This window comes from Stegastes partitus, unplaced genomic scaffold, assembly GCF_000690725.1.
Source record: "Stegastes partitus isolate 25-593 unplaced genomic scaffold, Stegastes_partitus-1.0.2 Scaffold386, whole genome shotgun sequence".
NCBI lineage: Eukaryota > Metazoa > Chordata > Actinopteri > Pomacentridae > Stegastes > Stegastes partitus.
Genome location: NW_007578117.1, coordinates 297,332 through 321,659, shown reverse-complemented (window position 1 = coordinate 321,659; position 24,328 = coordinate 297,332). Strand labels below are relative to the sequence as shown.

The 24,328-nt window shown below is 45.4% G+C and overlaps 1 protein-coding gene across 1 annotated transcript in view; it reads right to left on the bottom strand.

The window, feature by feature from the left end:
- Window positions 1-1,706: 1,706 nt before the first annotated feature.
- Window positions 1,707-24,328, bottom strand: part of ajap1 (adherens junctions associated protein 1) — a 52,652-nt gene continuing 30,030 nt past the window's right edge. The window contains exons 2-6 of the mRNA XM_008285084.1: window positions 20,922-21,661; window positions 5,468-5,555; window positions 5,094-5,336; window positions 2,549-2,681; window positions 1,707-1,747 (exon numbers count right to left, since the gene is read on the bottom strand). Coding sequence (XP_008283306.1) covers window positions 2,609-2,681; window positions 5,094-5,336; window positions 5,468-5,555; window positions 20,922-21,661 — 1,144 coding nt within the window. The 3' untranslated portion in view covers window positions 1,707-1,747; window positions 2,549-2,608. The remainder of the gene's footprint in view (window positions 1,748-2,548; window positions 2,682-5,093; window positions 5,337-5,467; window positions 5,556-20,921; window positions 21,662-24,328) is intronic.

Genomic DNA, 24,328 nt, shown 5'->3' with positions numbered 1-24,328 from the left:
GATAATAAAACTATTAGTGCTAGGAAGCTCCCGGGAGAGCTTCACCGTCCGTCCTCACCTCGGAGTTCCCTCACCTTGACTTAGGAGATAGTTTAAACCAATTTGGTGGCGGCTGATTGGCCTGTCTTAATCCCTTTAATTCAGCAAAACACTCTGAAGGTGTTTGAAAGAACCAAATAGAACTTTTTGCTTCGCTTTCTTTGGCACAAATCGATTTGTTTTTGTGCGCGACACCCAGCGTCCTGTTGGCTGTGATAGCTGAGATTCTGATATGCTAGAAACGTCGTCCTCGAGAACCGCGTGGCGTCCGCAGAGCGCTGACCGTAACCACGCTCTCGGTGAGGGAATTATTTCCATCCTGTTTTTAAAACCGATCGCTTCGATCCTGAGGGACACCCTGTAGCTTCTTCACAGCTTCTTCTTCAGTTACAGCTGAAAAACACTGAAGATAATTTCATGTTCCGTGCTCGACAAATTGGCTCATGTTGAATTTCTGAGTATAATTCAGAGTTTTAGGCTTCGGAGGAGAAAAAATAAGAAAATAAAAAATTCCAAAGTGAACCAATCTGGCAGTGGGGTGGGGATATTCAATTACTATCTGTGGAGGGATTAATTTTTCAATCTCTTTGCTATTTATGCAAATTACCTCATGAATTATTTGAATGTGGAGCTCAAATTAAATCTGTTCCACCCTTTATCGTGGCGGGCTCGGCTCTAAATCGCAACCATTCATTAGAGTTTATCCCAAACAGCTGTTGGGACCAATACGAAGTGTGCAAACGAGCTGGACAGACCTGAGACAGCGTGAGCGTCCTGTCCAGCTCCATGCAGTCGTATTCCATCTGGACATGCTGCTGTGGGACCTGTTGGTACCACAGAAGCCTTTTGTGGGTTTTTTTTTCATTAGTACAATTCCTCCGTAACACACAGTTGAAGTGGGCGTTGGATTCAGATGGTTTCTTTGTCATCGTCTCAGCTGAGGTGGGAGTATTTCATTAATAGCGGTCGGACCTCCACTGTTGGGAACCTTCGGTGTAAAAAAATATCTATCCTGTTTTTTAAAATGGGACCTACAGAATCAAATGGACTACTCAGTAAAGCGTATACCGTTTCTACTCGTCCACCATCTCTTCCCCGGCTAATAGAATAGTGCTTCGTATAAATATCTTTTGCGACACATTTCTTAAAACTATTTCAAAACATATTCAAATACATTTGTAGCATTTTTTTTTTTTTTTTTAAACTTTCACATTTCTTTAAAAAATAAATCAAAAAACAAACCAAACAGAAAACCAAATGTAATTGGAGTTGATACAGGGTTAATAGAGCGCTCTTCGTTTAGTCCGTCGGTTGTTCTTGTTGAAACTTCCATCTATCCAGGTTGTGGCACATAGTGGCATTATTGGCACATTGTTCAGAAATACAGTTCATCTTCCACCCAGAGCAGCCCGTTGGGTTCCTCCGTCTAATGTCAAATGTTTTTTATTCCTTGAGACATCCGCGACGTCCACAGTAGTCTTGTTCCATACGTCCTGTAAATATATCTATATATACTCTATATCTAAATGACTGTAGGTTTCTGGAAACATGGAGACGGGGCAGCGTTTGTGGCTGCTCCGCTTGTCATCTCTAGAAAAATAAATATCTTCACCACTGTCCAAAGAGTGATCACGCTATTTTACAAAAAAAGAAGCTGTTTTTCTGTGTGTGTGTGTGTGAGTGTGTGTGTCTTGTTTTCAACTGGATCCTGTGGAGAGAACAAAATCCCAATTAGACCCGATTACAGAGCAAAACCAAGCAGCACAGACAGAACCGGTATCATGCGACCCAGTGCCGTTCCTAAACCGCATGAAAGGGCGACGCTGTATTAAAAATAAGTCCTCTTAAGGCCTATTGTGACGTACACTTAAGCCTCAGAAATACATTAGGTTGCAGAGATAATAAGGGATCTTGTGTCTTCTAAGACGGCAGCGTTGGGAGCTCGCCGTGGAAAGCTGCGCCGGCTGAGACTAATGTGCGTCCAGACAACGGCGAGGCCGCGTCCTCTCGCTGTGTTACCTGCAGGCGATCTATTCCTTTTTAAAATCTGGGTCAATAGCAAACGGTACACCTCCCCCCAGGCTCTCGGCAACACTGCCGGGCCGGAGCATGTGTTTAACGTTCACGCTTTGAATTTCAAATTGCGGGGGCCATTCTGGAATACATTAGCCACGTATGGAAATGTGTCACGAGTGGAATGGAAGTGCCCCTCCGCCGCTGGAGACGTTCAAGACGACGAGGTTCAGTCATAAGAATAAGAGCAGCAAATGTTACTGAAGGAATACTTCTACACATGATCGGTCTCTCGTCTCAACCTGTGATGCTGCTCTGAACTGGATTTATTTTATTACGGCACACAAACATGGGAAGGAGCAGAACCATGTCACACATAACAAACATATGCCAAGTTCCCTTCTATTCCCAAAGTGGGGCAGCATCACCATGGGGATGGAGGTGGCCAAAGCTCAGGCCATGAATTGCAAGAGGAACAAAGTGGCACAGAACCCACCAGAGCGTGAATTCAGGAAGTCTCTTCCACCCACGGAACACGAACAAGGCCTTCAGCTCGTCAACAGGAGATCTCGAACCACTTCTCTGACACAAAGGCCACAGGAATCAGTTGTCTTTCGGTGGGGGAGGGCCTGTTGGGTAAACGAGACGTTAGACTCATGCTGATGGATACCACGCCACTGATTGTTTATTTTACATACAATTAGCCGTCAGTAACCAGATTGATTCTTATGCGGCGTTATTGCTGAGCGAAGGCATTTTCTCACAACACAACACATTTGGTTCAATAGACTTCATACAGTAAAGCCCTCCGAGGTCTAATTATGTCCCTCGTTAGCCTTCAGGAACGCAGTCAGCACTGCAGCACCGCTACAGACGAACCCAGAAAGAACTACAGAGGCCTCAGAATGATAGAAATCCTCCATTCAGCAGCAAACCTGAGGATTGTGACCCATCGTATAACCCGCCGGGTCTCAAACTGTTTGAGCCACGACCCCCAAGATAAGTTTGTGTTCGTGACCCCCTGATAGTCATAACTTTATTCATTAAAGCGTTAAAAATTAATGTGTTAATTCCACATATTCACGTTGACTTTCTTTTAAATGAATGAATTGAATTTATTTTAAACAAATGAAGGGAAAAAATAAACTAAAAAAGAACAAAAAAAGAATAATAATATAATCAAATCCTAATATTAACAAGTTAAATAAGGAGTTGGAAGAACTGTACACTTTTAATTCTGACAGCCCTGATACACATTTATGTGATAAATGTGGGCTTTATTTTTATTTTTTTACAATGATCTGGCGACACCCAGTTTGAGAACCGGTGGTATAACCGAGCTAGCGATCCCTCCATAACATTTAATAACCAATGCAGACACGTTGGAGCGTTCAGCCCAGATGAATTAACCTTCCTGCTAATTTAATGACTGTCGGAGGGTTCAGAAACACAGCGACGTCCCTCCGGCCCTGCAGCCCAGATGACGGTCGGCGTTACCGACTCTGTCAATACCAACGTATCGTCACGCTGCTCGTACGACGGCTTCCACGTCAAACACACCTGTCAGTGTGAATCACAAAGAGCGACACGGAGTCACCCGTTTAAACGCACCAATGACTCAGCAGCGTCAGATCTCTCTCCTGTTTCTTTGGTGTAACAGCAGCACAGATTAGCTGGTTGGTAAACACGGCGCGTTCGAGTGCAGCTCACTGATATCACCTTACATGATTTCAGGGAACTGACGTTTTCAAAGCGTATAGATGCACCTGTGTGCCGTCTGAAATCCTGTCAGAGGGAGATAGACAGAGAACGGCTCTGTAAAGAGATCCGGCTGCCCTCTGTCTATACAGCATCGCTGGAACGTTTTAATGTGTGTGTTTGCAGCCTGAGTGTACCGAGGTGCTCCGTTCAGCTGGCTGTGAGGCAGATGGATGAGCAATGAGGCGACGGCACTAAAGGAAACTAATTTATGTGTGAATGTGGTCGAGCGTACCTCTGACTGAAGCTCAGAATAACAGGCAAGGAGCAGAACAAGAGGCTCTGGTTGCAGATTTTCTATGTTTTAGAATTTGAGAACAATTATCTTCATGAAACCACCACTGTGAGGACACTGATCCTCATCCCAGTTTAAACTGATCGAGCTGTGTGGTCCATAATAATTAAACCAGTAGACTCCGTTTATGATGCAATCTGCAGCGCATACAGACGTCATGAAGAGGTTCAAGACGGAGGTCCAGATACGAGGAGGGCTTGATGCTGGAAGGATCATTAGTTGTTCATTATTGTTCATAGTTGTTATAATAACTAGTGTGTTGTTAGAACACGACGCATCGCTGGACTTCAGCCTAACTGACCGGTGAGCTGGTGCACGGGCCGTCGGTTCACATCAAAGGTAAATACGTTCAGACAGCAGCTGAAGTGACCCAAATCTGATGTTTTTTTGCCCCTATGAGACCTGTATCTGGTCTTTTCATGACAGTCTGAACAACACAGATCCAATTAAAGATAAATATCAGAATATTGGGTGCGGTCGGGGGACACTTCCACCCCGGGGCAGCGCTCTGACGGGGTGGAAGTGTCCAGAACACACAGGCAGTACTTGGCTGCTGATGCTAGTTTAGTTAGCGCTCACACTTCTGCTTCCTCCATCGGTGGCGGCGGGGGAGTGGCAGATACGCTCCACCGTTACCATCCATGTTTACTTCCATAAACACTGAGCACGCTCGCTGCGTGTGACGTCGTCGTGTCCTCTTCTGCGCATGCGGGACACTTTTGGCTCGTATGAAGTTCACACAGCAGATCACATACAAGTCGCATTGAAGTGGAAACGTGAAGGAAGTCACAAAGAAATCCTCATTGAGCATCAAGTCCTGCAGTGTGAACGTAGCCAATCTGTGGGATTGTTCAGTCAGATAATACGCTGTCATCCTGATTGGTGACATTAAATGTCATGTCGGAGTCACAATCCAAGACTGTCGCTATGTTAAGGCTGTTTTTATGGGTTCTGTTTGTCTCGGCTGAACTCGGTCCTAAACCCGTACCTGTTTCCGTTGTAAGCAGTCTTGTAGACGGGCGTCTGCTGGATCATCTCGTCGGTGTAGATGGGCACGGCAGTCCGGACGCACTCGTGTGAGCACTGCAGGCTGTCGTTGTAGGCAGTGAAGATGTCCACCTTGCTGGGCACCCGGGCCGGCGTGAAGTCTGTCAGGTTTTGGCAGCTTTCTTCTTGCTGGTGGATCTTGCGCTGATGGCTATTGTGGCGACCATTTCCAGACTGCGCACAGCTACAAAAACACGCACCAAAGACAAGAAACGAACATAAAATCATACCTTGTGCCTTCGGTTATGTGTGATTTGTGAAGCACAGCGAGGCTGAGCAGCGACGGTGAATGAAAAGTAAAGGAATCTTTCCTACCAGTTTTTAAGGACGAGCGTTGTGATCAAGGCTGCGATAACCATAATGAGAGACACAGTGATTGTGATTATCTGGTGAACTGCCAAACCTGGAAAAAAAGATGGAAACAGACATGAGAGCAGAGAATTATTATCATCACCGTTCACTTTACGTCTCCTTTGTTTTACATAAAAGCTCTCCACAAAGTTTTACAGGAAAAAGGCAAATAACAACCAGAGCCTTATTGTTCTTCAGTAGGTATTAATGACAACATGAGGTGTTCCATGACAGTCCAGTCAGCTGTGACGGATAAATACGTCTTCTCATGGAGCTCATTATTCCCACATCATGAAACAAACTCCAGCCTTTTTCATCCACACATGAACAGCTGATTCTTTAACCTTCGCTCACCTCAAAGTCTCTCTTTAGAAACCGCCTGGAGGCTTTTAGTTAAACATTAAATGGGAGCAAATTATTTGATAGGGCTGACGATATCAAATGAAATATTTGATCAAAAGCTGATCTTCACAGGTAGCGCTGCCACTCAGAAGAGGGAGGAATGCTAACAACGAACACACACATGAAACACAAGCTTGTTGGTTTTGTTGTCGTACACAAACGTTAGATCCAGATCTTCTAGAGAGAAGCCACGGAGCTAAACCAGATCCACTCCCAGGATGAACCACCACCTCACCGCAACCAGACAGCTGGTTCAATGGATGTTGGAGGTGAGAAGAAGACGTCATGGTAACATGAAGCTAGACATGTTGAAGTGAATCACATTTAGTAGCTTAAAGCTGCGTTGTGTGATTTCCTGGTGTGAAAACTGAGCAGGTTTTATTCTCCTAGAAGTGGTAAAATCACCACCAAAACATTGCATTTATTTACAGTCTTTGTGGTTTGTTCTTCTTTGAGCTTTGCTTTGGTGTCCTTTAACTCAGCGGTTCTCAAACTGAGGGTCGGGACCCCCGTGGGGGGTCACCAGATCATTGCAAAAAAATAAATAAAATAAAATAAAGCCTACATTTATCAAATAAATGTCCATCAGGGCTGTCAAAATTAAGTGTTTACTTCTTCGCACTCCTTTTTGAACTTGTTAATATTAGGACTTGATTACATTATTATTCTTTTTTTTGCTCTTTTTAAAATAATTTTCTTTTGCTTTTATATTTTTCTCACCTTTCATTTGTTCAAAATAAATTCAATTAATTCATTCAAAAGTAAACTAACATGTTAATGTAAAGAGATGAATCTGTGGAATTAACACATTAATCTTTAACGCATTAATGCTTGAAGTTATTACTCATGAGATATTAGGAATTCTAATCAGGGGTCACGAACACAAACTTATCTTGGGGGTCGTGTTTCAAACAGTTTGAGACTCGCCGGGTTATACGATGGGTCACAATCCTCACGTTTGCTGCTGAATTGAGGATTTCTACCATTCTGAGGCCTCTGTAGTTCTTTCTGTGTTCGTCTGTAGCGGTGCTGCAGTGCTGACTGCGTTCCTGAAGGCTAACGAGGGACATAATTAGACCTCGGAGGGCTTTACTGTATGAAGTCTATTGAACCAAATGTGTTGTGTTGTGAGGAAATGCCTTCGCTCAGCAATAACGTCTGCATGTTGTCCCACAGTCCAGAAACATGCTGAGGTTAATTGGTGATTGTAAATTGTCCGTAGGTGTGAATGTGAGTGTGCTTGGTTGTCTGTCTCTAAGTGTAGCCCTGTGATAGACTGGTTACCTGTCCAGGTGAACCTGCCTTCACCCTGAGTCAGCTGGGATAGACTCCAGCCCCCCATGACCCTGGTGAGGATGAAGGTGTAGAGATGATGGATGGATGTCTTAAAGTATCTGAACCTGCTGCTACATCCATGATACTCTGGGCTGAGATCTATGTGAACTTCTCTCCATCCTAGAACAGAAAACTCACCAACCAGCCTCCAACCAGTGAAAACCAGCTAATCGTATTTTCTCACACTGTCCTGGTCCTCTGGTCCGTGGGTTTGTTCTGATAAGCTTTCTGAACAGCGCCACAGAATTACGAGAATTCTTTAAAGGAGGAGCTATTTCCAGATTTTCCCCACGCCGCCGCCGCCTTTGTTCTGTATGACTAACGTAGAAAAAGTGTTGTTCTTATTTAAACTCTGAAGACTCCCATGTGTGCTGATCTCTCACTTTGGCCAGAGGACAGTAATCCACAAACAGAACTGAACAAAACTGCTAAAGCGAGGATTAGCGCGAGCCTCCTGCACTGCCAGGTTAGCGAGTGTGTGTGTGTGTGTGTGTGTGTGTGTGTGTGTGTGTGTGTGTGTGGGTGAGTGATAGAAGCTAGGACACAATGACACACTGCAGCAGGTGACATTACGCAGGAGGACGGAAATAAATAAATAAATAAATAAAAGCGGTCATGATGAAAGCGTCCACGTGGGCCGTCTGCATCTCGCCTCTCCATCAGCCAGCTGCCGAGCTGCTGATCCAAGCCAATCTGTCTTCGGGAAAACGGCTCAAAAGGAAACTGCTGCTCGGTCACATTTAGAAAAAAACAAACCACACACAGCCTCTCCTCTGCCTTCCTGCCTCCTCATATAGAAGATAAACTTCTGCGTCCAAGCTAAAGGCGCACCGGGTCATCCTAATGATGTCTCCTGGAAGTCCTCCTCCTGCAGTCACCGTCCCCCCGCCGAGGCAAAGGCAGCTTATCTGGGGAGTCATTTGCATTTCCCGCTGATCCCCCTGCCTCCCTCTCCTCCGCCGGTCTCAGGCGGACGTCGATTAGGTTGAAAGCTATAAATTAACATCTGTCCAAGATCAGGAATAATGGAGCTCGGCCTCGACCTTGATCGATAGCTGACATGTCTGCTGAGAACCGCTTCATCTACGGCCGATGTCACGCCGAAGCAGGACAGGAGAACCCAAAGCTGCTCCTGGTTTGATGGTCATGGGTTTCTCATTCACACCAGTGGTGACAGAGCTGCCATCGGGAGCAACTTCGGGTTCAGGGTCTTCGACTGTGGAGGGGATCGAACCACCAACCTTATGATTGGACAACCCGCTGTACCACCTGAACCACAGCCGCCCTGTGAAGCTCAGGCCAGACAAACAAGTGCAACTTAAACCAGCAAATCACAAACTGCCATCGATGAATGAGCGTCTCCAAACAGGTGAGGCGGCCTCGACCAGTTTGTTCAGGAGGAAACACGTGCAGCTCACGGACGCCGCGTTACATATTTTCAGGGTATTTCAGTCAAAGCAGCTCATTAAGTGTCCTTCAGGCTGCCAGACGTTCCCGCCGCAGCTTTTAATGAAACAAATGAACCCAAGAACATCAAGTCCAGCAACACAAACACAACATTTAGTCCATTACAATCTAATTTTCAGAGCAGTGCGTTTAAGAGTGCAGGGATAATAGAGCAGATAATGACACGGGTGACAAATCTGAGAGCAGAGGCCAGTTCTATTTTCATCCCAAACTGCCAGTTGGAGGGAGGAACATTTGGCCTGGCCATCTAAAACTCATTGTGTCCTGGCAGCCGGGTTGAAAAATCACCTTTGGCAGTCACCTTGCTTTAGAGATACTCAGTTAGCTTTTGTTTGGTCAGATCACTGCCAAACAAAGAAGCAGGGAGAGGGGAGGACGGGCCGGAGAGAGAGGAGGGCTGGTGACCTCGGAGGCGACGGGATTTGAGCCGCCATCAATGCTCCCAGCAAGGAATAAATGAGACCTTCTGTGACACGACTGTTTGATGAACATGTCAACAAAGCTTCGCTGCTAAATTACATTTCCCCTCGACACCGACTTTTAATGAAAGAGCAGCTTGGATGCAGAAAACTCAATGGGAGTCAGTGACTGTGCATGAGGCAGCGTTGACACGTCATGTTTGTGTTTTTAGACAGAACTGGACGTGTGACTGTAGTAACGATATATAATACTAAACATGTTACGATGGATGAAATGTGACAGTCTCATATAACACATGATTTAATCTGTTTGTTGGGATTTATGGCCTCCATCCTGACTGTACGTACGGTTCAGCCTCACTGCGCTCATCATGCTCATAACGTCTGAATGTCTCGTAAAGTGTGACCATGTGCAGATCAGACTTGATATAAGCGCTTATAAGTGTCTTAAAAATATATTTATAGCTGCTCTTCTGAAACAAGATAATACAGTCGTGACTCTATAATGGACCCTTAACAATCCTAAACCTGCTATCTGACAGGAAAAACCAGCAGAACCCATAAAAACAGCCTTAACATAGCGACAGCCTTGGATTGTGACTCCGACATGACATTTAATGTCACCAATCAGGATGACGGCGTATTATCTGACTGAACAATCCCACAGATTGGCTACGTTCACACTGCAGGACTTGATGCTCAATGAGGATTTCTTTGTGACTTCCTTCACGTTTCCACTTCAATGCGACTTGTATGTGATCTGCTGTGTGAACTTCATACGAGCCAAAAGTGTCCCGCATGCGCAGAAGAGGACACGACGACGTCACACGCAGCGAGCGTGCTCAGTGTTTATGGAAGTAAACATGGATGGTAACGGTGGAGCGTATCTGCCACTCCCCCGCCGCCACCGATGGAGGAAACAGAAGTGTGAGCGCTAACTAAACTAGCATCAGCAGCCAAGTACTGCCTGTGTGTTCTGGACACTTCCACCCTGTCAGAGCGCTGCCCCGGGGTGGAAGTGGAACGTGCACAATCGCGCTGGTCAGTTAGGCTGAAGTCCAGCGATGCGTCGTGTTCTAACAACACACTAGTTATTATAACAACTATGAACAATAATGAACAACTAATGAGCCTTCCAGCATCAAGCCCTCCTCGTATCTGGACCTCCGTCTGGACAATCCGACAGCCTTGATATCTGACATAGAAGAAGGTTTTACATTTAGTGTCGGATTATCGAGTCTCGACTGTATAATAAAAGACATGAGGCCAGTAGCTCCTGGCACTTGTGACTAGATCTTAAAGGTTATTTCTAATCAGAATTCTTGCCATATATATACACAGCATGTGGTTTTCCTTTCAGTTAAATGATTAATTATAAACAGTTAATTACAGTGGGCTGTTCTGTGACCTTGGAAACTTTTAGCTGGTTGTTCTGTTCTACATTAAAGTTTAGTAATGAGACACTGAGGCAGCCAAATAAAATAAACCTAACCTTAACCCTAACCCTAAATAAAATTCAGGCATCATTAGCTGTATTTTTTACATCTGTGCCTGTGTGACATGTCAAAATGTCCTAAAAACATCCTGTCACTCAAACATGCCAGCAGAACATGTTACAGCAGTGCAGTGATACTTTCTGTTGTCCTCTATGAATAAAACTCCTTTTAATAAAAACATTGTGGGATGCATTTGACATTTTTACCATATTTATGTTGTCAACAAAGACGCTATCCTGCTATTAGAACTGCTTCCTGTTGTTCCAGCAGCAGCCGTGTGCAACATCAGCTACAATGAAGAACCATCAAGAAGAAATATTTAAGAAAAGCTGTTGAACATACGTGCCCTGATGCAGAAAGTCAGTGTATTATAAGTGAATACACCTGAAAAAATATGAGAACAATTAACCTGACTGCACGAACATGTCGGTGAACTGAGCTGTGAACACCAGAACTTTCCCAGTTTTGGACTACAGGACCGGATCATGGCTCCACGTGGAGAAGACTTCTCAGGTTATTCGGGGAAACTGAGTTTTCACAGGACCCAGGAGGCGTCGTTCTCCTCAGATGACGCCGCCGACGGTTCGCTGTTTGCACGGTTTAGCTCTGAAAGCAGAGCGCTGTGGACTTGGCTCGGGGTTCGGTGACAGCTGAGGCGGTGAGAAGGACGCTGCATAATGTGAAGCTCCACGGGCACCCTGACATGAAGGCTTTATTTGTGCTATGGGTTATTTATGACGGTGTTTCCTCACTTCCTCAATGTTTCTGAGTGTTTAATTTATAACATGATGGATGTTGGGGGAGCGCGTCGTTTTGTTTTCGTTTTATTTATTTTACCTGTTTGTGGTGAATTTAATTTGTATGAAAAATGTGCCGGATGACTTGAAATGTTAAGTTTAAAACTTTATATGAGAGCTGAAGTGATGCAGTTGTTGTGAGGGAGCAATGCAATTAGAGGACAGCCGTAGCATTTAGCAGCCAAACCATTTATATCCCAGACCTTTACCTTGCTGGATCCCTGATTTATTTCTCTGCGGTTCAACTGGTGAATTATGTGACAGCAGTCCTCTGAACAAAGCCTCCCCAACAAGCCAGCGCTGGACGAACGACGAGGAAAATGACGATTTAATTGCTATGCATGCATGTATGAGTCGCTGTACGTCAGCCGTTCCTTGCACAGAGCCATTCAGAGCTAATGGCACTGACGCCGACGCAGTTTTTTGCTTAAAAGCTCCTGAAAAATATAGAAAAGATCCTCATTTGTAAAACCGACTTGCTGCTTATAGAGGTTGAGCCGCCCACTCACCACAAAGTGCATTCGTTCAGACGTATTCAATGCACGCTAACGCGACCCGTCCGACGTTTCCTCTACCGGCGAGCGAGCACCTGAGCAGAACGGGCCGGGAGAGGACTTCCATCAAAGGCTGTCAGCTGACGGTTAGGAATTGCCAATTAACGTCGGTGTCAAGGTGTCAATCTGGGCTGATTTCCACCGAGTCACCGAGCAATCTGAAACACTTAACGCAGGAGAGGCTGAGAGGGGAGCAGGACGGACGGCGAGGGGAGGAAGAGATCACAAACAATTACGCCGCACGCATTTCCTCTCAATGTCAGAGCTGCATGTTTCAGTCCAGCTGGATGGCAAACGTTAAAAGTGGAAGCCCAAGTATACGGCCCCCCTTAAAGGAAAACACACGGGTCTGGATCAGAACCAGCGGGGGCCGCACAAGAGCTCATCCTGCAGCAGACAAATGAAAATGACTGCAATTTTCAGGTGGGTGTAAAGTGGCGTCGCTGCTCAAACAGCCGTCCTGCTCTCCGTGTGCTGTCACGACGGCGACAGGAGGGATTCTGCTGAACTGTTTAGGAGGTGAATGGGTTCTAAAACACAGCTGCAATGTTTCTGAGTCCAACTCCTGTCAACAACACCGCAAACAGAACAACAAAAAGTCAAATTATTTCAACGAGGAGTCGCATTAAAATTCTGCTTCGGTTCCTGTGACTGACGGAACAATCTCCTGCATCCAAAACAGCGCCTCAGTCAACATCTGTACTTCCCTTTCCTGAAGGCAGATGTGTCAAGCCATGAAGAAGGAGCCGCAGAATCAGAAAGTAAAACAGCATCTGCTCCGTCTAGCCCGCTCATCTCCTCTTGGCTGAGTTCTGTGTAAATCAGGGACAGGGGGTTTGACTCGGCACGCCTGTCACCAGGAATCAGCATTTAAGTCCAGATTTAACGCTCGAGAAAAGGAGATTCATTTTTACTCACTTTATTGAGAGTCAATACGGAGAGTAATGGCAGTTTTATTGGATTGCCATGGTAACTGTTGGGAAAAGCGCTTTCTCTCCGTCTCTGTGTGTTCCTGGGTGTTGAGGAGGCAGCACTGTACGCCTCTCCAGGTCCACGGCAGGTCAGAGCGCCGCATCACAGCGTTCACACAGCCAGATCCTTTAAAAATAGATTCCTCAGACACTTAACATACATTTTAAATGCGCTCGCTTTGCTCCACAGTGGATGGAGACTTACTTATTTACTCCATTCATTTAACCCTCCACTCCCTTCACCGACTTGATCACATGATGGGAATCGGTGCCAGATGGACGGATTCATTTTAAAGACCCGCTCAATGTAAAACCTTCTTCTATGTCGGATATCAAGGCTGTCGGATTGTCCAGACGGAGGTCCAGATACGAGGAGGGCTTGATGCTGGAAGGCTCATTAGTTGTTCATTATTGTTCATAGTTGTTATAATAACTAGTGTGTTGTTGGAACACTACGCATCGCTGGACTTCAGCCTAACTGACCGGTGAGCTGGTACACGGGCCGTCAGTTCACATCTAAGGTGAATCAGACAGCAGCTGAAGTGACCCAAATCTGATGTTTTTTTTGCCCCTATGTGACCTGTATCTGGTCTTTTTATGACAGTCTGAACAACACAGATCCAATTAAAGATAAATATCAGAATATTGGTCCCGGTCGAGGGACACTTCCACCCCGGGGCAGCGCTCTGACGGGGTGGAAGTGTCCAGAACACACAGGCAGTACTTGGCTGCTGATGCTAGTTTAGTTAGCGCTCACACTTCTGTTTCCTCCATCGGTGGCGGCGGGGGAGTGGCAGATACGCTCCACCGTTACCATCCATGTTTACTTCCATAAACACTGAGCGCGCTCGCTGCGTGTGACGTCGTCGTGTCCTCTTCTGCGCATGCGGGACACTTTTGGCTCGTATGAAGTTCACACAGCAGATCACATACAAGTCGCATTGAACTGGAAACGTGAAGGAAGTCACAAAGAAATCCTCATTGAGCATCAAGTCCTGCAGTGTGAACGTAGCCAATCTGTGGGATTGTTCAGTCAGATAATACGCCGTCATCCTGATTGGTGACATTAAATGTCATGTCGGAGTCACAATCCAAGGCTGTCGCTATGTTAAGGCTGTTTTTATGGGTTCTGTTGGTTTTTCCTTAAAACCTGTCGGATAGCAGGTTTAGGATTGTTGAGGGTTGATTATTGACTGTATTTCTAACATCCACTGCATACGAGTGTTTCAGGAAGGAACAACCTGTAATTCTCTGTATCCGTCAGTAACGTGGTACCTTCTGCCGCCTCTACATGAACCTGTAATATTTAACCTCACGGCCCTCAGACCACCTAACAAGACCCAAGTTATCAGCGGCGGCTTTGCTGACTGGAGTTCTAATCATGTGATATTCATAATGGAGCTGACAGCTCCATCTGCGTGGAGTAGAGGGGGGTGAAGCTACTAGCAGCACAAACACCGGGAACAATCAGTGAGCATCTGGAGGCAGCACACCCCCACCCACCTCCTCCCTCGCCTCCACGTTGGCCAGAGCGCCATCAGGTCAACAGGAGCCATCCGCTAGGAGCAGCAGCATCCACGTAAACACCTATCCATATGCAAGGTGTCAAGTATGCGCACTGGTGGCACATTTACATATTATATTTAGTTATTCATCACCGAGCCTGGACTGTGTGTTGCTGTTCACCACTATGGCCGGCGTCCTGCAGAGCATGATGACAGAATTAGTCGTCTGAGGCTGCATGTGATTAAACCTGAACGGATGCGCTGACAGATGACGTGAGAATAGTTTAAGCGAGTTATGTTAGAGGGCGAGCAGTGGTTAGCACCGTTAGCGCCTCACAGCTAGACGGTCGCCGGTTAGCGTCCCAGTGAGGACACCTGGGAACGGTAGCCCTGTGATAGACTGGTTACCTGTCCAGGTGAACCTGCCTTCACCCTGAGTCAGCTGAGATAGGCTCCGCCCCCTAGTGAGGATGAAGGTGTAGAGATGATGGATGGTTAAGTCAGACAGAAAGCGGGCTAAGCGATTTGCTGAAGGTCTTTCGAGTGATTAAGTGCAACAAAACCTTCATCGTGAAAGTGTTTCATTCTCACCAGTAACACAACGTGTTGTCCCTTTTGTTGTCCTCCGCTATCGATGCCAGCAGTGAGTGGGAGTTAAGACACATAGCCTACAGTCAACAAGTGCAGTTCAGACAAGCTGTGGCAAGCTGTCATGTCCGTTCCCCGTCTCACTACCTAGCTGGTTTCCAACCCGACCAAAATATTTGGCAAAATGTCACGGTACAAGAAAAAAAACAACTTAAACCAGCGTGTAAATCATCTAATGCTGTGGTGAGCGTGCAGATATAAAGTTTATGGTTCCCTCCTTCACACATTTACCAGCAGCGGTGGTGTGATGGTGATGAAACCCCTCACAACACAAATAATCCAACAAGGACACTGGTCAGTGTGTGTGCGTGTGTGTGTGTGTGTGTGTGTGTGTAGGTGTGTGTGTGTGTGTGTTAACGTGCAGTGGGAGCGTCTGACTCAATGTGCAGAGACATTTCATTTCAGGAGATGGAGCATCCTGACAGCTCCCTCTTCGTGCTCTGAAGCTAACGTTTCTGTCCTCATGTGAGGCGGATGCAGCAGCCTGAGCCTCGTCAGCGCCTCATCGATGATCACACTCGACCACAGTCGGGCGTGAAGCTGCACGATTTACCGTTGAGGGCATCTACAGCGCTTGTACGTAGAGCAGCAGGCTGTTTGGAGTTTGCCCGACTCAGGTTGTCGGTTGGCGGTTTGATGCCCCGCCCCTCCACAGCCGACGTGTCCTTGGGGAAGACACTGAACCTGAAGTTGCCCCCAGTGGCAGGCAGCAGCCCTGTCACCATCGGTGTATTATGACAGCACCAGATAATTCCTGTCATGATGCCGTATGGGGCCGAGGGAAAGTACACTCACGGCTGGTTGCTTACAGCAGTGGTTCTCAAACTGGGGGTCGGGACCCCCATGGGGGTCCCAAGATAATTTCAGGGGGTCACCAGATCAATGTAAAAAATGAAAATAATTTTTTAAAAAAGCCTACATTTATCAAATAAACGTGTATTAAGGCTGTCAAAATTAAAAGTGTATCCTTCCTTCCACTCCTTTTTTGAACTTGTTAGTATTCTGATGTGATTATGTGTTGTTATTATTATTCTTTTTGTCTCTTTTTAAAATGATTTTCTGTTGTTTTTATATTTTTTTCTCGTTCATTTGTTCGAAATAAATTCAATTCATTCATTCAAAAGCAAATGAAAGTGTTAATGTAATAAGAGATGAATCTGTGGAATTAACACATTAATTTTTAACGCATTAATGCATGAACAAGTTATTGCTCATCATAGATCAGGAATTCTAATTGGGGGGTAATGAATATCCTTCTTGGGGGTCATCTGGCCTACAGTATTAATGAGTCATAGAGATTTAGTCCATTTAATGCATCTACCGTAGCCTTACATGTACTGGTGGCCTCAATAGCAAACATATGTATCATCTGAGCTGCAGCATTAAAGCATTAAAGTGAAATAAGAAGAATATGAATGACCAGGTCGTATCCAGTTCATGCTGCTGGTAGAACAGAAGCAGAGGTAGACTGATAACGTGTCGTAAATGATCCTGGACATTTTACAGACGTACCAATTCTACCAATCAAGTCGATAAACACTTAATCCATAATAAAGCCGTTCTGCTGCCTCCCACTGAGACTGTCATTAGCAGTGCTGTGGATGTCAGGGTGGCCGGTTCACCTCTCCCAGAGGTTAGCGACGAGCTCAGGTGTGTCAGAGAGACGGGAATCGAAGCAGCTTACATGCACAGTGATGCTCTGATTACTGCAAATACTCAGATTACAACAGGGAGGACATGAGCAGTAGCGTTAAGCTTCAGCTGATGGTGTCTCGGGTTGGCGTGGACGTTTCTCTTCACGCTGATCAAAGCAAAATGAAAACACGCGACACACAGCTACAGACCCGAGTGCCGAGTGCACACGACATGCATCCTAACATCCATGACTTTGAGTCTTTGCAGACACAGAAGCAAACACACATTCTGCACACACAGGCTTTACTGCATGTTTCAGAGCATCTCCAGCTCCTACTCTCACAGTTAAACACATCGTCTCTGTTTAAATCTGTTCAGATTTGAACCAGACTTGTTTTTGTTGGTCCAGTGCTGAAACTTTCAGCTCTTCGTCCAGCGGTACCAAAGCAGCCTTTAGTCCGAGCCGCTGACGTATTAGCTGCTGTTAGCCTCGCTGTCTGTCATCCGGCTGCCTGGTGAAGCCCAAAGCATTCACCACTAAACCACTAAATCTGAACACACAACTCGTCAGAACAGGATTTTCCTTTGGCCTCGTTTGTTTTTTATTAATTTATTCCCTTCAAACCAGAGTTTAGGTGTTCAACTGTCTCAGGAACGACTTCCACTGGATGTTGTTCTGACTTAAAAACCAATTAGTTGTAATTAATCAGTGTTTTGCTTCAGGGGCTTCGGTTAACCGTTGTTCTGTTTGGATGTGGATGACAGGCGGTTCTGAGTCGGGTACGATACTTCTGTGTGTTTATCAAAAGCAATTTCCTCTCATATACCCCCGTGTGAGACGAAGACGTTTAGATTTACCGAACAAGGCGCCGTAATCATCATAAGACTGAAGCAGGAGTGTGAGTGAGTTAAAGTGAGCTCTGATTACCGCCTCAGCCTGATTGAGACGACCAGTTGTGGGTGTTTATATCCCTGAATGTAAGTTTGCATTAATCAGACACAGATTGGATATAATGCGTCCTCCTCGGAGATAAAAGCAGGAGACATTAGGGTAGGAGACAGAGACACGGTGAAGCCTTCTGCAGCAGCTTAACTTTTGCTGTCAGTGTGGCAATTATGCCCTGCCTCGGGGCTAATATCACGTAGACTCGGGTTCATGTGCTGTGAAGGCGAAGGCAAGTTTTGAGAAGCGATTCTGTTCATGTGCTCTGATGAGACACAGTCTGTTTGGCGGTATAATAATGTGCACTCACTCGGAAAAAACTCCGACTTTCTTTCCTTATCAGTTAGCGGCGGCGACTGATTTCCTCCAGGATACAATATCAAGTCATCAACGCAATCACAGGTGGTCTCACAGTCACCTCCCGATGAAGAACCAAATGAAGAGATCACGACGAGGCTGACGGGACGATGAGGTGCAGCTCAGTCACATCAGCATCACGTATGTTTGTGCCGTGTACATGATAACCTACTTTTACAGGCGTGTTTGACGGTCAGCGCTCCGTTTGTCATTAACGTGACGGGCTCAGTGATACCGGTTCTGGTTTACTTGTGATCCTGTTTCTGTTTGTTGTTGCACCACATCGATCTGAGCCTCTACACAGTTTTTATTACGACATACTAACTTCTGATCACTCGTACCTTTTCGTGCCTAATTTCACGACATTATTAACTTCAATCAGCGTAGTTCTCGTTCATAAGCTGCTACGTGTGCATTATGTTTTATGAGTAGCTGTATGGTCCATTTAGAAAGTCCTGTTCCTCGTAGACTTAATGAAATGGTACATCTAATATCCCTGGCAGAGCATTGTGTGTCCACACGGCACAGACGGCCGCCCATAAAACTCCCACCTGCCCATGTTCACGGTGGTCAAGGACGGAGGCTGTGAATCAGGGGCCATTTCCACAAGCTGCAATATTGTATTCATGAAAAGTAGGTCGATCACACGCAGTTAGAAGGTGAAACGGTTTTATTATCTCGATAGAAAGAGAGGAGACAACTTCACTCCCGTACTTCTGGCCTTCCTGTTCTCATGATGCTTCGACCCCGTCGTCCTGCGACAACACAGCCCACAGTAACCTGCATTACAGATCATATCACCAAAGTACGGTGGCCTCCGACTCCCAAAACACTTTTACAAATAAAATTGACCGGACAGGGAATGAACCGACTGGGATTGGACCAGAAATGGTGATGGGGAGCGGCCAATAAGAGGTGACCCAAGATGGACAGCGACAGAGCGACGCTTTGCCCGTTTAGTGGTGCACATGAGCTGATTAACACGGTTCTGTTTCTCGTGTGGTCGGTCTTTAAAATTTTTAAGGGGCAGAAGGACCAGATATGCTGGTGGGCTGGTCCAAATAGCAACTCCTGTTCTCTGGATATTCGGCCCCAATTAATGACAAATATCCCGAATATCTGGGGGCGCCGCGCGGTGGCGGTTGGGTATTTGTTCTGAACAGGGGGATATTCCAATTCCAGCACAGCCAATGAATAGTCGGCTATTTGGCTGTTCAGGTCCAGCGCTAATATGCTGCAGCAGTGCATCAGATGTTTTAACGAGGGACGCTGTGATCACAGACATGACGTCATGTTCACATCAGCCTGATGTCTCTGAAACTGGATGAAGCCGAGTTGTTAATCGGCTCATGTTGTTGCCACCAAACGGGCAAAACATCCGTCTGTCTCTGTCCATCTAGGGTCACCATGAACTCCATAAATCAGCGCTCTTCAACCTTTTGTTGAACCATGGATCGGTTTTAAGCAAGAACATTTTCAGTCATTGTGCACAAAAAAATTATTTTTTTCTATTTAAAAGTTTCACAAACTAATAAAACTATTTGCTAAATATGTGTTTATTTTTTCTTCTGTTTCATTGTCAAGTCTTTCCCTCGTTTCAAAGAAGCTCTCCTGAGATGTTTGTTGTTGTTTTTTAATAATTTCGACTGAAGGCTTCGTCAAGTTCAGGAAACGAGCACAGACAGACGAGCTCGTCATCTTTCAAAATGAAACCACTACAGACTCTGCTGGAAATAAAAACAAACCAATAAAACGTTTTTTTTATTATTTCTGTGTGGCCTGGTACCAAATGACCCACGGCCCAGTACCGGTCCACGGCCCAGTGGTTGGGGACCACTGCCATAAACAACAACAACTCTTACTGGCCACTCCCCGTTACCACATCTGGTCCAATCCCAGAGTTGGTACGTTCGCTTTCCGGTTGATTTGTAAATTAGTTTTTTACTTCCCGGCCGCCGGACCAAAGGCTTCCTTCACCTGCCAGCATGGAGCTTCATTAGAAACGTGACCCATCCGGTGGAATAAGATCCCAGATGTGAACACACACCGGGCGTGTTTGTTGGAACTGATAACAAGCTGGACTCATAATCAGCTTTAAAGCATTTTGCATTCAGCATTTTGTGAATTTTAGCTCCTACAGACACTGTTGAACCTCCATTCTTTGTTTTAAAACAGCAAACCTAAACATCAGCTGTTTGGTTTTGGGTTCGTCCATGTTGGACAGTAGCATGAATGCGTGACTCATTCTGGATGTATTCATACTGATGTATTCACAGGTACCAGACACGTGTCAGCATAACCTTGGACACCACATCGCATTTCAAAATAGATTCATTCAAACCTCCCAGAACAAAAGCCTCTTCGTCACATCATTGTTTTTGCATTTAATGGATTTGGAATTAGTCGACACGTAAAGGTTGAACAAAGGAAGAACATCTGAAGAGTTCAGTTGCTGAAGCAGATCCCTCCATCCACACAAACCTTCAGAAAACCCACTTCTCCATCGTCTACCTGAGACAATACCAATCAAACTTAAGTCATCTCTATTGTTGTCATTTCTACTGAGTCACATCCACTCAGCTTCAGTTTGACTGATTTTATCTCAAGCGAACAACAACGAAAATACGTTTTCTGAAAATCTACAAAATGGAGTTTCTGCAAATGAACTCTTTGATTGTTTTGTTAAACCAACAACCTGCAGAAGATGAACCACAGGGTTAGAGGCTGCTGACTTTGAAGGAACATTTCAACTAGTCATGGGTTGTGTGATTAAAAGAAAAAAAATGCAGTAAAGGCGACAGAAACAGTTTTTTTTTTTTAACCTAATTACTCTCAATAAAAAACCACTTCACCCTAAATGACGACCTTTCTCAGTGGTCTGTGTCTTACCTGGTGTGTCCCCGTATGGCTTTGGTGGTTTGACAGTCTCCGTGATGCCGATAGTGGGCTTGGTGGTGCTTTTGGACTCTGGGGTGGTCACCACAGTTAACGTCCTTTGGGAGAGCCTGGTTGTAGTGCTAGTGGTTGCGGCCACTGTGGTAACTGAGGCCCTGGTGGACAGCGTTACATTGGGATCCGGCTTGCCGTCATCATCTATGCTATCTGTGCCTGTGGGTCCCCAGTCAATAAATCCAGCCACGGTGGTAGTCCGGCCCTCCTGAGACTTGTCGTAGCTGTCCCATTTGAGCTGCCTCCTGGCTCTAATTAACAACCTCCCACTTGATAAAGCTGCTGGAGCTTCTGCTATTACAGCCAGAGGATCACCTGTCTCTATGTGAGAGTACCTCAACCGGCACTCCTTACACGCCGCTTGTCCTTTATGCGCTGGCTTTCGATGCTTTTGGCCCTTGACTTTCTGCCCTAGTCCTGCCCTGCTGTCTTGCAGTGGAGGGACAGGGTTGAGGAGCCGGCGGGCCAACGGGCTCACCGTCCTCCAGTGGAGCTTGGTGGGCGTGTCCCAGAGGGGCTGCAAGCGAGGTCGTGAGCGAGGCACCGGTTTAGGCGTGAGCTTGATCCCCAGACCCTGACCGAGGGGACTGCACACGGAGAAGTCCAGGGTGAGGTGAGTCATGGCCAGCAGGATCCAGACCCGGTGCCCCACACAGCTGCCTGGCTTCAGAGCCGACGGGCTGCAGAGAGAGCAGAGCGGAGGAGAGAGAGAACAAATTAGAAAACGTCAAAAACAGGTTTCCTCTTTCTCCAAGTTGTGAGAGCATCCCAAAGATCCCTATCTGGGCTCATCCTCTGTTTGCGTACTTGCAAAATCCTGCTCGACAGCATCTTAAACACCCACTCAATTAGGCTTCGATAATAATTAGCTTCACAAAGCATCTCTGGAATTACAGCATAAAGGTCAGGTACAAAGTAAACGTTGTAGAACATGAGGAAGATTATGGATTCGCACTCTTTGTTCTCGTCTGTCAAAAGCAGCGAGAGCTCATCCTTGATGTTACAGATTCATATCGGTCGGGGGGATGATTACACCAACACACAAGGTCAGACCTGCTTTAGCTGATCATCATATTCTGCATCATCGCCCGCAGACACAAAGTCATCCGATTCCCAAAGGGCAATTTGATTATGCAGAGGAGTGATCGGGGCGGTAACGTGCGATACCAGCAGGAGACGGCGTGACGAGCGCATCAGCCAAACCTTCACCTATACCTTAATTAATTCGGCACCGACGGACGTCCCAAAATGTTGTTTGAACCTCCGTCCTGCTCATCAACGCGCCGCCAAGGTGACGGATGCGCCGCCTCGGACCCGGCGCTGGACTGATTTTACAGACAACCTTCAGTGGCCCCTGGGACAAAGCTACACATTGATTCCTGAGGGAGGAACCTCATTATAGGCTATCTTTCATCTCTGCTGTCCTTGGCCAATTTAAGCCCACACACAGGACTAATTTTGGAACACAGAGGTGATGATAGATGGGAGAGTGTGAATGGGTTCATCGACTGGCGGATGTGTGTGTGTGTGTGTGTGTGTGTGTGTGTGTGTCGCCTGTGACAATCACATCATCATCATGTGTTTGTACGAATCGACAGACGTGTAATTGGCGTCGGTGGATTTTAGGATTTCTCTGACCATTCTTCACACGTCTGTATTTATTGAATGTAAATGTTCAGGACGAAGACAGTTGAGACGATCTGAAAGCACTTTGTCCTCATTTAAAACTCTTTTAAAACCACATTTATACAGATGTGCTTTTACAGGAGTTGTTCTATGAGTGGACTTCTGAGTGGCAGCATTAAGGGCAGCACATTATATCTTCTGACTGTTTTATTCCTTTATTATCTTCTAATTGACTTCTTTTACTTGGTTTTATTTTTCTTATATATTTTTATATTGTTTTATTGTCTTTCATGCTTTTTGTGTTTCACCTTCACCATTTTTTATTTATTTATGTCTTGTTTTTTTTTGCTTTTTACTTCTTTTAATGTCGTTTAATGTTGTTTTCCTTAAACTTCTCTTTGAATCTGTGCAGTACTTTGTAATCCTGTTGTGAAAAGTGCTATATAAATAAAAATTATTATTATTATTATTATTATTATTATTGTTATTATTGTTGTTAATAATTCCCAACCAAGTCATTTGTATTTAACCAAAATATTTACTCAGTAATTTAATCTCCATTTTGTGCCACGTATTTCAGTGTCCGGTCTGAGAACGTGTGACCTCCCTGCTGTTGCTTCTCTTGTTGCTCTGATGCATAATTTAAAACAGATAATGAAAAAACGTGGTTTTGGATTTGATATACAAACTGGGATGAAGGTAATATTGTTGGTTAAACAGCAATTTAGAGCAAACAGTAGAACAACAACGACAGGGTTTTAAACATCCATCTTTATTATTTTATGTAGACTCTTATTATATTATATTATTATACTGGCTGGAGGAGAAAATACCTGCTCACCACCTCCACCTCCACCTCCACCTCCTCCACCTCTCATCTAAGGTGTGAGGGTCCAGCAAGCCTCTGACTGATAAATAATTTAGAATGGCATTTTAATTGAACCATAAATGGTGACGGATGTGTTCGTGACGCGTCGGTGACAAGGTCAGCGCATTATTGACAGTTAAAAATACGAGTCTAATTTGTCTTGTGAGAGCTTCGGCCGTGACCTCACGCTGAAGTCCTGGATTAGTCCAAACAGCAGGTGACTTGGTTTGAACTCTCCAGGACAACTTATTCTAACCTGGTGAGGAGAAAGTGGTTGGTAGAATACTTCACAACAGTTAAAGTCCAGCTGTAGGTGTTGAACTGTGTTTGTTACAGACTTTCTACGCTGCTTCTGACAACAATGTGCTGAGAGCAGCCTGAGGGCACGGGGCAGTAATAAGGCAACAGGGTGATGTCTACGGCTTTAGATAGCCGAGTCAGTTGTAATATTTATAACAAACGCCAGAGTTAGTGTTGGACAGGTGAATAAAGACCACACATCATAGACGCTAATGACGCTGGTTCTCTGGAGGAATTTTCTCAAACAGCTGAAAACAAAACAGCAGGTGTAGTTTCTGAAGAAAGTGTTTCTTGAATACATCAGAGAGAGAAGAACCGATGGTGAAAACTTCCAAATGAAAATGTAAATCTTTATGTTTTTGCTTTAAGCAGCGCTGTAAATAGTTTTATAGACGCTTTCTCAGTTTGCCAAAATACAGACTAGTGCTCATACAAGGAGAGTCGAGACTGGATGATCCGACACTAAATGTAAAACCTTCTTCTATGTCGGATATCAAGGCTGTCGGATTGTCCAGACGGAGGTCCAGATACGAGGAGGGCTTGATGCTGGAAG